Source organism: Taurulus bubalis, assembly GCF_910589615.1.
Source record: "Taurulus bubalis genome assembly, chromosome: 7".
In the NCBI taxonomy this organism is placed as follows: domain Eukaryota; kingdom Metazoa; phylum Chordata; class Actinopteri; order Perciformes; family Cottidae; genus Taurulus; species Taurulus bubalis.
The window spans coordinates 18931166-18948107 of record NC_136595.1 but is presented as its reverse complement, the minus strand read 5'-3'; the positions used below and the strand labels follow the sequence as shown (position 1 = coordinate 18948107).

The following is a 16942-nucleotide window of genomic DNA, read 5'->3' as shown; positions in this document are numbered from 1 at the left end:
TAAAGCATTGGTTGGTAAATCGTGGCCAGCTGCACCTGGAACATCGAGGCTTAAGGGTACCAATAATTAATTGGATGTAACCTTTTCTGCAGCTGCACAGGCAAGCCCACACATGGGTGCATCACAGGCAATGGCATTATCATGTTCATGTTCATGGTTTGGAAGGTTAGATAGCCAATAATGGTTAGTAATGTTTGGGACAAATCCAGCGGGTTTCTCTCAGCTCATCTCAGTATTTCTCTCATTGATGAGCAGGTTACCACAGTGCATTAGTGCTAATCTTTCTGTAGTAAACTGATTTATTAAGTATGCTATTTAGAATCTTAAATAGTAAAAGCCCTGCACACCTATAGTCCTCTCACACAGGTGTTTTTACGTACCATGCCTTAATAGGCCGCTTCAGAAATCACATTCACACTAAATTCAACTCCCCATTCAATCAAGTATCCGCTTTGGGTAACAAATTAAGGCCGCTCGGACACGATCTGATTGAAATTGCTCTTCAATGTCCAGCCAAGAAAGACGGGGTGGGTAAACAATCGTAAAATCAAACAAGCAGCGGAGACAAAGAGATGCTTTTTGGCTCCATGACAAAGTTCCATGACAGTGATAAAAGTTAATGACAATACATCTTTTGATAAGAAGTCGTATAACTTACAACTTGTATAATGATAATGTTTATGTTTACAACCTTTCCTGTCCAACTTACCTTTTGCCACACCACAGGAAAAACCAAGAAGAGATCTCTTTGATTGCACCTTTATGGTGGGAGTCACGGTCACACATGAATACAGAACCATCGTCTGTCGAGACAATATTTTAGCTGAATGTGGGAAGTGTCAAGTGGGTTCAACCCCTGAATGTATTTAAAACTATATACAAACACATAGCTTTGCTTTTGGTTGAGCCTGCGACTTGGTGGGTCAAAGTAAACCAAAGTTGAACTCTACGTGATGCAAACATACAAATTTGCAAATATTAATTCTGTGCATGTGCGACCGTGCCCTTATAATTATTAGTTGATGTAGTTTGTTGACCTCAAGTAATTTCAGCAGAGCTAAACCCAACATCAAACTGAGAAGAGATCTAATTACCCAGAAATGAAAACACCCGTTTGTGTGTGAATGATCTTCACAACACAGTTTGACTAAAACTACAACTAAAGTGCCCATTTGGAAAAACAGTGTCCAGTATTCTGCCTTACATCGATGTTAAGTGTTAAAAAAACTGCAACATCCCTAACATCTGAGTGGATCAACACACACTTGAATCACTTCAGTGTATCTATGTCAAGATGCTGTGAATAAATGATGTGCTGCAAAGGAGCACAAATGTGTGTTTTCTTCCTAAAACGACACACATACATGTTGAAAGACTTTTGCAAAGCAGGGACGTGTCAGTATGGGGACACTGGTGTCATCTGTTTCTATATGATGGGAGTTTCATGCTGAGTGAGAGCCTGAACTGTCTTGTCTGTTTGCCCTTCCAGCTGGTGAGTGAGCAACAAGAGAGCCGCCCGCTTTTAAGTCCCTCCATCGACGATTTCCTCTGCGAGACCAAGTGTGATGGCCTTTCCCGGCCAGTGACTTCCAACACAGCTGGTACAGTACACTAAACCTTCAGCCTGTAAAAATGTCTAACAGTTGATGTGAAAACATTCCTAGATGATTACACAGTATTACAAGTTATTTGTTGTTTAAAATGCCCTTTAGCTGTACCATTAAGACAGAGCTCCATGTCAAAAGAATAATATGGAATACAAATGTAATATTTCCCTGCAGTGTATAATGTAGAGGAAACTCTTTCCAAATCCATGTTGTTGTTAACATGTGAGTGGACTTGAATGACGCATTGGATGCCGCCTCCTGTTGACATGTTGAACATGGCATTTTTTTTTTTTTATTCAGCTGGGTCATGTGTTTATCAAAGACAACATCATGCTATTGATCACGGTTATAGCTAAACAAGATGTATGTTACCTGATGTACTTTAGATACATTTAGAAGAAAATGTCAAGTAAAAATCGGTGATCTCTGTTTTCAACCACTCAGGCCTTTGAAAAAAATGTAGAGCAAATTTGTATCCAATTTCCAGAAAATCAGCCAAAGAAATTGTTAATTAATGATTGCTTCCATCCACTACTATTATGCAATTACAGTTGGTAACCCTAATATTCCTGTGACATTAAACCACTCCAGAAAAAGGGGCCGCAACGAGATGATGAAAACAAAAAGGCATTAGCACAAACTGGCAAATCAGATTTTACTTGTAGCATCCGTGAAGCACATGTGAAATGTAAGCTCAAGAGTGTGTCCCTTACTATATGTGTACTACAGTATGTTATTTATTAATTACAACCTTTTCATCCCGTCAATGAATTATTCTTAAAATGAAATGGCTCAAAGTAGGTGTTGAATGTTCTGACTTCAACAGATGCCGAGTAAAAGTGTCATCTTGGTTTCCGCATGGAGATGAGACCTTGATCACTGAGCTGTACCATCTTTTGAATGACGATGATTTACAGAACCAGATTGCACAGTTGACATGTGTCATCTCCACTCTGGCCACTGACTGTGCTGATTCAGGCGGGAAAAGTATGGGTGGATGTTGTGGGAAACGCTAAACCTTCTGTCTCCTCACTGCCTCCTGCCACTCCCGCTGACAATGCTGTGTACAGGCCTTATATAATTTGTCAGGCACCTCAAAATACCAAAAATGGTCAGATCCTGTCTTATATGTAGTCTCTGTGTAATATTGTTGATTTGTGTGCCATTTAAAAGCAAATCCTTGTCCATAAAATCATCAGTTCCAAGTAGTTATAAAAGAGGAACAGAGGTTTTCTCCAGCTGCTCTGATTTCCTCTAAAGACATGCAGGTGAGGAGAACGTGTGATTGTTGATCTGTTTTCACACTGTGATGGACTGGCACTGAAAAACACTAAATAGGAATTAGCTAGCAAAGAAAATAAATAATGAACGATAATTACCAGCTCAAATATGCTAATCCACATGAGACCCACATCCTGTTGTGCTCTCTCTTGCGTGCAGTTTTTCCTTTCGTCTGATTTTGAGGTTGAAGACTATTTTTGCCTGTTGAAGGAACTTTAAAAAAAAAACACATCATGAATTATAAATTGGTTTCATGGGTTTAGAAACACACTAGTCAAATAAACGTCTGTTTCAATTTAAAACGTAAGTAATAAAAGGAAAAAAATGTATCGGCTGGTTGCCCCTAAGATATAACACTGCTGTGTCCTTCCCACTTGTTTAGGATAGTCATCAGTACTTAATTGCCAACATAACCCAACATGTATTTCGTTTTGGAAATAGGATGCGTAATGAGATCATTCAAGGGTTTTGTATTTAAATAAGTCAACCACAGAATTATGAATCGATTCTAATAGCTAGAGATGATCAAATCTGCTCGCATTTCCTTCGATAAAATTAACAATTATTGGCTAGAAATGAGAAGCCTGCTTTTGTCTCTTTCTTTCAGAAGTCAAGGACCCACCGTTTTAACAATTGCTACGACTTTTTAATCGGAACCTGCAGCTATTAACTGCAGGACATGGTCAGTAAATAAAGGGAAGCGTTCTTGATTGTCTTGGTAACTCAGTAATACAAATACTAACCTCAGAGGTTTGACTCAGAAATGTAATATTAGAATGTATGACATACCCCTTCTTTATTAGTTTGATTAATATACAGTATACAAGCATCCAGTTGAAATATCCTGTTGACGAAGAAAACTTGTGCAATTGTCTTCCCAGCCTCATCATTTCAAGTAGACTTGAGGGTGCCAACACATTTTTGACATCATTGACTTTTTATGAACAGCTTGTGTTTCCTTTTGGTGCTAAAAACTCTTCAGGCAACCTTCCCCACGAGTGTGTCTCCCTTGATTTGTAATTGTACTTGCCATCTAAAGAGCACAAGGCATGGAAGACAAGCAGACTCTCTAATTACGCAGAGATTTCAGTCAACGATGCTCTCAGTTGGTTGTCATGAAGCAGCAGCACGCCAATTATGCAGTCATGTGCTTGTATTTTTGAGCTCTCATTGCACAAAGGACACAGCCAGGGTCCTGGGAAATAAGTGAGAAATCTTTGTAGGTTCCTCAAATAACCAATGCATAATGCTGTTTAACTGGGGTAATGGTCTCTTATCTTAACTGAACTTGACTTTAAAGCAAACGTTTACCATCCCTTCTGTGTGGTTCACAATGTTTTTCACTGCTATTGGTTCATAAAAATCAGGAGGCAATGAAAAAGATCATCAGAAACGACATAATTATTGCATGAAAACAAATTCTAGATGTGCCTTCATGTATAAGATGGGCATTATACTGACAATGTAATTTAATGTGTAGAATGTATTTTGAAGATATGATAATGTTAACCATTGAGGGAAGAAATGTATGACCAGAAGCAAAAATGCACTTCACACAAATTTGCCATTACAATAATATTAATAGGAAACATATAACACCTAAAATGAGGCTCCCTGTGTGCATTTCACCCTGTTTTGCTTTTGTTTTATTTATTAATGTACTTATTTCAGTTGCAAGATATTCACATATGAGTAAGACTGTCCTCATGCAGCCGCAGTGAACCTTCACTTGAACTACAAGTCAAACTACTCACACAGAAAATATTCAATAAACAAGATGTGAAAGAACAGTGTTAAGGAATGGATTTACAATTAAATTGATCTACAAAAAATAAATAAGAAAGCTTGCATTCTGCTATTACCTGAGGTTTTGAATTGATCACAATAATTACCCAGTTTCAATCAAAAAGATTAGCTCAGAACTATAACAGTTACAGAGTCTGCAATCATGAAGCTGGATGACATCACAGACAAAGTTGACCCCTTTGACAGAAGGCTCTGTCCTTCTTTGCCGCTCGAACAACTTGCGATTGAATTACTTAATTGACCAAACTGGAGCTCCTCAAGGGGCTGCCTTATCCTTATCAGACAGTGCAGTGACCTGTAGTATATTTAGATTCTTTGAAAAGAGCAGCAGTACATTTTTTAGATGTCCACCCAGGGGGCAATACCGTAACAGCTTAAGTACCTTTGACAGCTCAACTCACAGTGTCAGAAAATGTGTAGATCAAAATCCAAGCTTCATGCAGGACAATAAGTGAAAACTTGTCTAAAAAGAAAGTTTACAAAATATAATGCATGCTGAAGAATCTCAAACACCCCTTTGTAGAGTGGACAACCTTGTCCAAACCACACAATGAATGCAGAACTACCCAGATGACGTACCCAGAAATTATAATTATATAATTATATTAAATCTCACCTCTTAAATTTCTCAGAGCAATTATTTAAGGCAACAAAAGAATAGAGAGAAAAATCAGGGAATAAGAGATTGAAACAGTATTTTTTTTTTTTTAATTAAAGGGCGCTTGAAGTATCCACAGGTATAAAGTATCCATTTATACCTGTGATGCAGTGAATTTGCTCAGAATATAATGTTGGAAAATGGCCCTTTCCACCCTTTCTTCCGGCACACTTGGACCACGGCCATCTTCAAAATTTCAAGTTTCGTAAATGCATCCTGCGCAGTTGTGACGCCATCAAGTTGACAACATCTGTCCACAGACATATTAAACACCTGATAAAGTATTCAGAATTCCAGGACACATTTTGACACACAAAAACAGACTCACAAGGAGCAGCTGGTTAACTAAACTACTGTCATCTCCCTCAGTTCTATCTTCAACACTGGACCTGCTGGATCTCAGTGAACCTGGCGAAAGGAGGAGGAGCAAGGACAAAAGGAGCCCTCTCTCTTCCCGGGGCAACAGCCAGAAGAGCAACTCCCACAGGAAGAAGACGGATGAGACAGAGCTGATCCAGGTGGAAGTTGAACAGACAGGACAAAGCATGAGGACCCCAGAGAGGGCATCACTAGACTCAGGTAGAGACGGATTGTAAACGTTGGATTTTTCACAATCTTTCAGAGAAGCCAAAAGTATAGACATTCCTAACATGCAATTTATGGGCAAAAGAAAGATTTTGGGAGAATGATGCAGACCAACCATCAGTCACTTGGTATCACTGAATAATGCATACACTAGAGTGCATAGCCTGCATTTACAGATACGTATCATACTGGCTGAATGATGTGTGTATTTACCCTAAGAATGACAATCTGTCAGTGTGTAGTATATTGATAGTATAGCACACAGTATACAGCATGCAGCAGTAAGCGAACAGTGAGGAATTTATACTAACAGGAAAAAAAACTAAATGTTTTCCTTTCACCGGATTTATTCTGTAACGTACATATAATAGCATACACATCTATAGCTATAACTTGCGATGGAATCACCAATCGCGATGGCAAAACGGCCCAGGGAAAAACTGAACCCCCATTTTTCCATGATGACTCCCACACAGACTCACATAGTGAAAACAAAAGCATCGTTGTCAAGGCTGGTAAAACGTAAACGTAAACGTAAAAGACTCCCATCAACCCCCATGGAACTCACCTCGCACACACGCGTTCAAGATAGAGCAAAGTCGGATCAAGCCAATTTACTGTAATGAAAGGGATCATCTTAAAAGACATTAAGAGGAAATGGCCAATTGCTTTCCTATTTGCCAGTTGAAAAGGTTAAAGTCTTCAATGAGAACTAATTATGCAGACTGTGTCAGACTACATTGTGGTGAATAATTCATGGCGGTGAGATTGATTATAACCCGGGCGTCCTTTAAGCAAAACTGTACGTCCTGTTACAATTGTGGGCATGTGTTTTTCATTTAGACATCCACCGCACCAATTGTCAGCCTGCTTTTAGCTCACTGTCCTATCAGACAGACTCCATTAGTGGTTGTAATCCGGTGTCAAAAGGTTTGCTTTTCAACTAATGGACAACATTATAAATGACAAAATTGAAGAAATAAAATCACAAAGTTGAAAAAACATTAGCATTTTTCCAAATTAACAGATGATTTAGAATGACTTATTTGATCAAAATGTGAGGATGTCTATGATGTGCAACAAATTAACTTAAATTTGCCTCTTTTATTATTATTATTTATTATTTTGGTTTTGTGATTTTATTATTGTATTTTTCTTCATTACTTCATTACGGTCACCAGTTAACATCGGTTCAACGCTGGATAAATGGGAAGAACTGAACCCCAACCCAGAGAGGAATGGCAACAGAAAATGGAAGTTGGAGAGACGGCGTTCTTCTAAAAATGTATCCAATGAGTTTCTGTGGTAGGTATTGTCCTGAGTATTGTGTACGCTATTTGCCAAGCTCCAAACGGTAGACAGAGACTAGCTGGTGACCACAGTGGAGTATTTAGCAGCTTAAGATTTAGATATTTCACTCTGGAATTATATTTGCAATGTGTTCAGTCACATGGTTCTAAATGAGGCTTCTGTTACTCCATGTCCACCATATTAGCAACGGTTTCCCAAAATACTACTAAATTATTGCAGGCTCAAGGAAAAGTTAACCTGTGTGCAACTGAAATTAGGTTAACCTTAACTTGGTTAAGTTAACCTTAACCACACTCTAACATAGTTAATTTGCCATAACCACAATCTTTCCCAAACATGTCCTCTAACATAGTAGCCATGCACAGATATTGTTAAAAAAAAAAAAGAAAAACATTTGGCACTGAAACATTTTCAAATTTGCTAAAGAGGCAGTGATTTCAAGGTGGAGAACTCTTATGAGCGTACATTTGAGATACTGCATCTCCTCTGAGTATAAGAAAGATATCATGTGTGTCTGTATCATGTAAACCACCTGTTTCTCTTCTACTTTAGGTCCATAGACTGTAAAACACAAATAGAGCCATTGAACAAGAACTCCTTGGAAGCAAATCCCAAAGTGGAGCCAGATTCTGCTTTAGCATGTCAAGTAAGTGGTCAGTAAGACAGAAGCGGTCAGTAATCCTCATTGTTGTATGTCTGCACTTGAAATCAATCCTTTTGCAGCGAGAAAGCTTCACACTTATAGCTTCACACTTATTTGTTCTGACTGATAAACCCTGAAAATGATTTCACAAAATGATTAATTAACTTGTTTATTTAGCAACTGCATGCCAATGCATGATATTGTAGCCTTAATATTGAAGTTTGAGTCGCCCTGTTGAGTAAGTGTGTCCCCATCATTTTGCCCTAATACCTACAATTCTTCCATTGCAGCTCAACAGGCAGTATATTAGTGGAAGACATGTAAGCCTCCCTATGCATCCTTTCATATGATATTGAAAGAGTTATACATTTGCACCGGGAAAAAAAAGCATCACCATCTGATAAAATTTGACTTAAAAGCACAAAAAGAGTAGATTATTGAAGCCAAAAGAAAGACTTGACAAAATCCAGATATATTGTTGGCCTTGAAATTGTTCCTTTGTGGTGCTACAAGGTCCAAATGTCAAGCGCTTTCCTCGTCAGTTGATGTCTCTGTGTAGGTTTGCATAACGGGTCTTGTTTACAGACACCATTATTAAGAACCTATAAATTACTCAGCAACTTTACCCTGAGCCCATTAGTGTTGATCTCAGCAAGCTATCTTAACACCTTTGCAGCACTCTGATAAATAATAGATCTGTGATTAAAGATAACTGACCGAGATGGAGGGAAGTTATTGGCAAACAAACACGCTAAATGTGTTTTGCTCAGGAATTACATAATAGCTGACAGAGTATATTGTAAAGAGTGGTTTTAGTTTCCTACTGAGCAGGTAAAACACACACACACACACACACACACACACACACACACACACACACACACACACATGAAGCATGCAAGGAAGGGAAACTTGTGTTGCATGACATGCAGCCTATGGCCCACTGATAAAAGTATTGCAATATTTATATATTTGCAGTATTACGAACTGGGTGACTGTGGCGACATTCCTGGGAAAAAATCGGTAGTACAATTTTTCTCCATTGTACATAAAATTAATGGAACTATGCACAGAAGTCTGAAAAGTAGTATGTTAGCATGGACCAGCCCAAAACTTCAAACTGCTAAACTCAAAGCACATTATTATTATTATGTAATATTAAGTTTATATATTAATTTCAAGTGGTATTCCCTGATGGAAGCCCTCTTTGTTTCTGAAACACTGGCAACAGAGCCTGACATTAGTTGCTAACATTTTCTTTATTCTTTTCTGGGATTAACTATGGCTGGAAATAGTTTTGTCAGGATGCTAAATCTTGCCAGACTTCAGGGGATTTAAGATAAACAAATACATAAATACAACCAAAATTACCAAATGTGTTAAGAGTGAATTTTTAGGTGGGGTTTTCCAACCATACTGCATCCTGCAGTTTATAACAGCAAAGAGCTTTGTAAATGTGGGACGATTTTTAACAATGCATGCATTTCTGTTACTGTAAATACAATATAAAATGGTTATCTAAAATAAATGGATGAGGCAATTTATTCTGAGTCCATTAATACTGAGATTAAGTAACCTCAATTATTCTTGCATAATGACTCTGTAGAGATGGACATTGTTACAGGTACTGGCTGGCCCATTCTGTGGGAAGCCACTGACATGGAGAAATGAATTCCTCAGTCTCTGTTATGGATTTGCTAGCCCTGTTATAAGTACAGTCCCTGCTATTCACAGAAAATCTAGCGCCATATCACATCTGAGGCTATCTCAAAATAATGTACCCTTCAGTTCAATGTGCAGGTGTAATTGAGAATGATGTAAACTACACCGTACTCAAAACGCAAAACCACATGCGTGTAATTGATCTATTTTCATTTTCACAGCAAGGCAATGCTTTATCTGCAAGTTTGTAACGGAGAGGCTATCAACATAATTCAGATATTGCATGTGCAGGTGCACGGGAAAGGGAAGTGGGTGGGGGAGTGAAATTGCGAGCGGCTGGATGAGTAGCATGGCACTCAGATGAGGGGCGGCACGAGGCGCTGACAGTCGTGATTCTGCTGGCCTTCCTAAGCATGTCAGAGGCTTTGTCGAGGAAGGGATATTTACTCGTCCCTGAGAAAGCAGAGACGGCTGACCCTGCACACTCTCCCTGCCTGTCTCTCCCTCTGACTGATTGGTTGTGTGAGTGATGTGCTGTGCTGCTACGTGGATGTGTGTGCGCGTGTCTGCTTGTGGTGTGTTGCGTGAATGTGAGTGTGTGTGTGTATATGTTTAATACATTTTGTCTTTGAATATATGCATATATATTATGAAACATGTGTATGTGTGTGTGACAGGCTCGCCTAGCCAAGGAGCAGCGGTGGGGCAGTGCCCTCCTGTCCAGACATCAGTCCCTGGAGGAGGAGTTTGAGAGAGCAAAGGCGGCTGTTGAGGTAAGCGGAGTGCTGTTTAGTGCACTTAAATTATTTGTTTATGTACGATTTAATAGTTTGTTTATTAGTTTAAATCCTAAATGGCAGAAACGTGAAAAATCGTTCCGTCCTCACCGCCACCAGAATCCCACTTCACTTGGAAGAGGGCGGGTGTCGGCTCCGAGAGACAGGCCTTCAGTTATCAGTCAACGGTTAGCTGTAGCATCTATTATTCAGCAGCTCAAACCCTAGCGCTGGTTGTCACAGCAGGCTGGTGATGGGTCTCGAACCTGTTTGACGACTGCAATAGAAAGTTTGCTGATCTGACAGGGAGTCTGGGAAATCCCCCAGGATCAGACTGTCCCAAATGGGGCCACCCAGACCTTTGACCACCCTGGACCGATCATATGAGAATTTCATCATATTGTGATATAGAATTCTTTTGTTCATTAGTTTACTTTTTCGCAGTAGAAACACCCAACCTGCCATTAGCTTCCAACCTAATGAAAAGATGATGAAAAAAATCCTTTAGTGTTTTGAGAAATATTTGAATAAAGAGATGCAATAAAGCTAGAATTCTATGAACTCTAAGCCAAGAAGCCGTTTTTTAGTATCACATTTCCAACACCATTGCCCATGTAGCCTCATAATCGTTCCTGCAATTTAAATGCATCTACCTGAGATCCTGTGGAGCTGATTTCCATTGGACTCCCTAAGTCCTTTTAACTCATTGCCAAATGATCACGACAGTCATGCAAAGTATTTGCCCCTGTGGTGTTAGCTAACCGTTTAATACTCCATGCTAAATTGACACACACGCTGGAGTTTGACTCAGAGAAAAGAAGCTGGTTAACAATAGATAGGTAAATAGGTCAGTTATCTTATGGCCAGACATATCCGATACCACAGGGGATGGCAAAGTTACAGTAATTAGAGATGGCTTAATTCTTCATAGGACTGTGTACCGACACACTCCATGTGTTGAGTTGTGAGGTCTAGCTGATGCTCTCATGCTATCAGGGATGTGAGACTTTGCCAGGACAACATGAAAAAATACTCCGACATGTCAGAGAAAGAATAAGCTTTTGATGGAAGCTCAAAGCCTTTTAATCAATATTTGCTCTTCAATGCCATTGTGCATTAAGTTTTTCTTACTTTTGCCATTTTGCAATATGTTTTCTTTCAGCTGAAGAGTTTCATCACAACTACCTGAGTAACTAAAAGAGCAGAGTGTCTGTACTGTACAGAAGTCTAGAAAACACGAAAGTTTTTTTACTCTAAATAAATCCACTCTACCACTAAATGGACATCTCCTTTCCCAGAAAATGGGAGTGAACCCTGCTCTGTTGAGTTATTTCAGCTTTACTGAGGGCTACAGTACACTGTTGCACACTGAAATATGTGTAATGGTCAATAAATAATAGAGCTGAGGTAAGAAGACGGTGAGAAAGTGAGAGGAATAGCAGCAGATAAGTGGACCGCCCGCTTGGGGATCCCTTCCCAAAGTTAGAAATGATGTCACATCCTGTACATGCCGTTAGCTACATCCTCCAGAATAATTGCACAGTTTGAGTACAAGCATCAGCCGTAGGGCAGGTTAGTGATGAGATTGTCAGATGCTCCTGGACAAGCGTCTGAGCATGGATCATCGATTGGTAACAATATCTCTCGGCTTCGATCGAGTGGACTGAGTGCAGGCCTCCACTCTGGAGGAGCTCTGGTGCAAGCGGTCAGTCATTTTGGCTTCAACCGCCAATGTCAAAGCCCACAATCAGATCATTTCCACTTCAGTAGCTGTGCATATGCATGCTCTTTCATACTTACAAAGACATGGCGGTAGAAACTGCTCAGATGGCAGAGAGAGAACATTAAATCAGCACACAACCTTTCATTCAATTAGATGAAGCACCCAGATATAAGAAAATTAGAACCCACAGAGGACCAGGATTTAGGCTCCCAAATATCATCAATTTTACAAAGTAGGCCCTGATGAGAAATGTGTGTGTTAATGTGTAAAAATATCTGTGAAATTGAGAATAAAAATGGCAATGGGCCATGAGAAGGCATTTGGCTTTGAATTATTATAACAGGCTGTTTTCTGCGCAGGTACGTGACTTATGGTATCCTCATGTGACATGGACAATTACTCTGAGCTGATGACAATGTAAAACTTTTATTACATAGCAAATCACTAGAACAGCGACAGGGTGAATCGTGGCTTTAGAGAACAGTGTTTCTTTGCTGTGAGGCATGACAAAGCGCTCCCACACTGGCAATAAAGATGAGATGAAGGTAACTGCGTGGCCCCTTATTTGATTTAAACAGCAGCGGGACAGGTTCACTTTTATCTTGCAGAACACGGTTCTGAGGCAGTTCTGGTTAAGTGACAGATTGCAGAGGCAGGAAGTTAGAGATTGGGGCTCAAAATGTCAGTGGTTTTAATTGTGTAAATTAAAAGGTGACTTTATTTTCCCAGAGAAAATGTATTTAGTCAGAGATGCATACATCATTTTTTTCTTTGGTTCAGTTTCTTTTCACACAGAAACACAGTGAACCCAAATGCATCTCTAAAAGCGTAGCTGGGACACTAGATGTGACAAGAAAGTAAACACAGGAATGTCTTGAAGAAGCGTTGCAGTCTAAACTAATAATTCTCATAGCAGTTATTTCTTCTTTAGATTGTTGTGACAGTATAGAAAGAAACATTTTCATTTGTTACCATAGTAAAAACAAAGACAGAACAAACCAGACTCAAGGAGTGAAAGTATTAATTATCTCACCCACAATTACCTGGTGACACTGCTCCTATGTCATAAATTCACTGTTAACTGCACTAATGCCCAGGCCACAGACGCTTGATATGTTGTTATCACAGACATCCATATTGTGTGTAATCACATTGTCTGCCAACATGCATTGGTCGCACATTGTCCACTGAAATCTATTGTATTCATCTCTGAGTGACATTATCGGTACTCCAGCTTCCTATTTTTGTCTTGCTGACCAAGGACTTGGCCTCTGCAGCAGAGCGGTGGGTGGCTCATTAACATTAAAAGGCCAGCCTGGCTCTGGAGATGAGGAGAGCTTCTTTTTTTTATGCTGCTCCATGTCACTGGTAAATAATGAGATGTTCTGTAGTGTAAGTCCCATGGGTAACATAGATAAGTAAACCTTATTCATGTGCTTAATTTCTTCCAAAGGTTGAGTCTCAAGTTAACACAACTCAAAGTGACATAAACAGATAAGGTTAGAGTTCGCTGGAGAAGCGCTTATACACGAAAACCTAAGATCAAATATTTGTACGGAACATCTCACGACAATGTCTGATTTTGGCAGCAAAGCACTCACTAAAAGCAACAAATTAACAGAAATCCAAACATCCCTTATTGCCAGTTAAACAAAAGGGACCTGCTGGATGTATTTATTGGGTCTTAACAATTCTAATTTCAGTTGTACTAACACTGAGAAAGGGGATCATGAAAAATGACTTAATTTTCCTGAAATAGCGTGATTTGGCTGCCAAAAGATTCAAAGCCTATAGACCTACAGATTTTTAATAAATCGAGACGTGGTTGTGATCTGTATTTGTGCAACATCCAAATTCAAGAACACGTGGGATAAAGCTTAATGTTGCAAGTTAAATAGTGTTTGCTTGGGAATACATTATTATGTTACTTCCTTAATATGCGTGAACTGTGACCAAACGGCCCTCTGAATATTGTTAATGATGATCAATAATTCTGTCTATCCCTAGCGCAAAAAAATTAAAAAATAGATGTTTTTTTTTACAATCATCATGATTTTGTTTTCTGAAGTCTGAAGCAATTGTTGTGTACCCGGCTCTACTTTAGGACCACCCCTTTCTGTATTTTTGCTGACCTACAGTAGACAGAATTATCAAGTTGTGCAAATTACCTTCCTAGCAGCGAACATTTAGTTTCACTGTATTTATTACCTCAGTCAAGCTGACTAAGACACACTAATTGGATTCTGGAGGCAAAATATAAATATATCTTTTCTTAATGTGGGTGACACCAACAGCCGAGGGTATGTGTGACCTTTAACATGATTATCTATGTTTTCAACAATGCATTCATGAAGTAACTAATGAATCCCACCCTCCAACCCACATTTAATTTCCAAACATTGGTGCCATATTTGGCGGCAGGAAGCACTCTGGATTTAATCCATTTCACCTAACGCTTCATCAGAGCTTCTGAAATTAGAGTCGCAGCGATGGGCTTGCTCCTGTGATACATAGGATATAAATTACCTCGCTGTATCTTTGTCTTGTTCCACATAATTAAACTGCCAATGCCGGTGTAAAGAAAGCGCCCTTCACAGCATTATTAAGATACGACTAGATTTCTTATAAATTAAAAAACACGTACGCATATTTTCTCCATTGTAATACTGCGAGCAATTAGATGTCACCCGCGGTGCAATTAGGGGGCGAACTAGTTACACACCAGATAGGATTTCACAACGCAAACCACCGATTGTCTATGAGACGCAAATAAGGAGATGATGACAGACGAAGGCACAGTGTAAATACAGGTCCACGCAAAGATCGAGAAACAATGAAAACAAAAATGTCGACTAGATTATGTAAACGAGCATAATAGCTGTCGCATGACAAGCATTCACATGAGCATAAAGCTGAAGACTGCCAGAGGCCGAGAGCAGCGCCATGCCGTGCAGAGATTTAGCCGCAGGGCCGACAGTTGGAACAGTTGGTCACACGACATTCACACACATTACAAAGAGAACTGGGATGCAAAGTAACTAGGTGTTGCACATTTACTCAAGTTTAAGGCATTTGTATACTTTACTTGGATATTTCAATTTGATGTTAGTTTATACTTCCACTTTATCACATCTCAAAGTGAAATATTGTGCTCCACTACGTTTACTCAACAGCTTTACGAGTTGCTTTGCAAGTTGCGAAAATATATGAGAAGTTTATAAATGGTGATGTAATGTCACAGGTTAAACTAACAGCGTATAAAGTAGTTTAAAAATAGCTCCGTCTTGACAAGCTACATCACAAAAATGCTGCAAGCACATGAATGAATCTTAAGTGTCCTGCCATCTCACGGCCCATCCCTCGTGGGATCATAAGACACTTATGAATTGCACTTATTGTAAGTCGCTTGAGATAAAAGCGTCAGCTAAATGTAATGTAACAATACAACGATATAATTCATATAATTCATTCATATTCAGAAGAGAATAGCCTGTAAAATTCCCTGTCATATACATTGTAAAATAAAAATAGTTGCAACTTGAACTATAAGATCAAATACATTTTCAAAAGTGTTTTACTGAGACATAATTGCATGACATAATGTGTGTTGGAGTTAATGAATATTGCCTGCAAGGCATTAAATTAAATATAACAGTTATACCATCAACACCAAATGAACCCACTTTGAACATAAATGTATATCAATAAATAAGTACAATGTAAACTTATTAGGCTTCAGTGGAGAAAAACACTGTTTAAACATGTAAACCTCGAAATCCAAGTTCCTGCTAGAAATTCTTTGACTTTTCCAGCCCTATTGCATGTAGTTCCTCCACCTGAGGAACTGATAGCACACTTCCAGACAGCCTCGACAGCAGCGACTCACCTTCGGGCAATTTGTCAGTAGCCTGCAATTACCTGCCATCTCTCACCACCAGGAGCCACACTATGGTCTCAATGTCAATCACAAGACTGAGAAATGTGGAGATGAGAAGACCTTTGACCCACACACACACACACACACACACACACACACACACACACACACACACACACACACACACACACACACACACACACACACACATACCGTAGATCTTTCTGACCCTGCACTCCTCTACAGTTTCACTACACACACACACACATTTACTGTACACAGTACGGTCATGTACTGATGAGTTTCTGGCTGAAGAGGACTCCATTAGTCACAGGAGGCTGTTCTGCTCTGTTTGGCATTATTCTTCACGCCTTGCTCTGTCTCTGACAGGAAGACTGCCAAGAATCATTGGCTCATTCAGCTGGAAGAAAACTCACATGAAAAGCAGGCATGACGTTAGCGTCATCTGTACGCTAGGGGGAAAGGCATAACTCACTAATAACTGTGTGCGTTTCTTCTTCTTTTTTTTTACCACAATGGGTAGAAATAAAGAGGACAGAAAAAGAAGCCGTATCTCTCCGTGAAGTGATGAGCCCTGCTGCGTTTTATATGTGGTGAGCACTGCGCCAGGCTCAGTATAAAAAGTAGCCTTTTAAATGCTACACTAATTGTCAGCAACCATTCATATGGTAACTTAGGAGGCAATTTGGCCTTGTGTGCGCCAATTAATTTGGCATGCATAGAACACACTAGTCATAATTTAGTTTTTAATGAAAAATAAACTCCTGGCATTTGCTCTTGATGTTCTTCGCCACTCTGTTCTTCGTAACAGGCCAACCAGTTATAAAGCAACGTTTCTTTTTTCTAATTGGTGCTGTGCGGTGGATACAATTTCTATGTGAAGAAATGATGTGGATTTAAACAATTTTATATATAAAATATATACTGTATACACTATATACATCTGTTATATTTACATATATATGTATATATACATAAAGTTATTACAATTC

The 16942-nt window shown here is 39.3% G+C and overlaps 1 protein-coding gene across 1 annotated transcript in view; it reads left to right on the top strand.

Moving 5' to 3' along the window:
- The window catches only part of pex5la (peroxisomal biogenesis factor 5-like a), a gene marked incomplete at both ends in the record, with an annotated part of 79010 nt that overhangs the window by 46046 nt on the left and 16022 nt on the right, over nucleotides 1-16942 (top strand). Inside the window, 6 exons of the mRNA XM_079220704.1 lie at nucleotides 1490-1601; nucleotides 5722-5931; nucleotides 7119-7242; nucleotides 7801-7894; nucleotides 8182-8211; nucleotides 10231-10326. Coding sequence (XP_079076830.1) covers nucleotides 1490-1601; nucleotides 5722-5931; nucleotides 7119-7242; nucleotides 7801-7894; nucleotides 8182-8211; nucleotides 10231-10326 — 666 coding nt within the window. The remainder of the gene's footprint in view (nucleotides 1-1489; nucleotides 1602-5721; nucleotides 5932-7118; nucleotides 7243-7800; nucleotides 7895-8181; nucleotides 8212-10230; nucleotides 10327-16942) is intronic.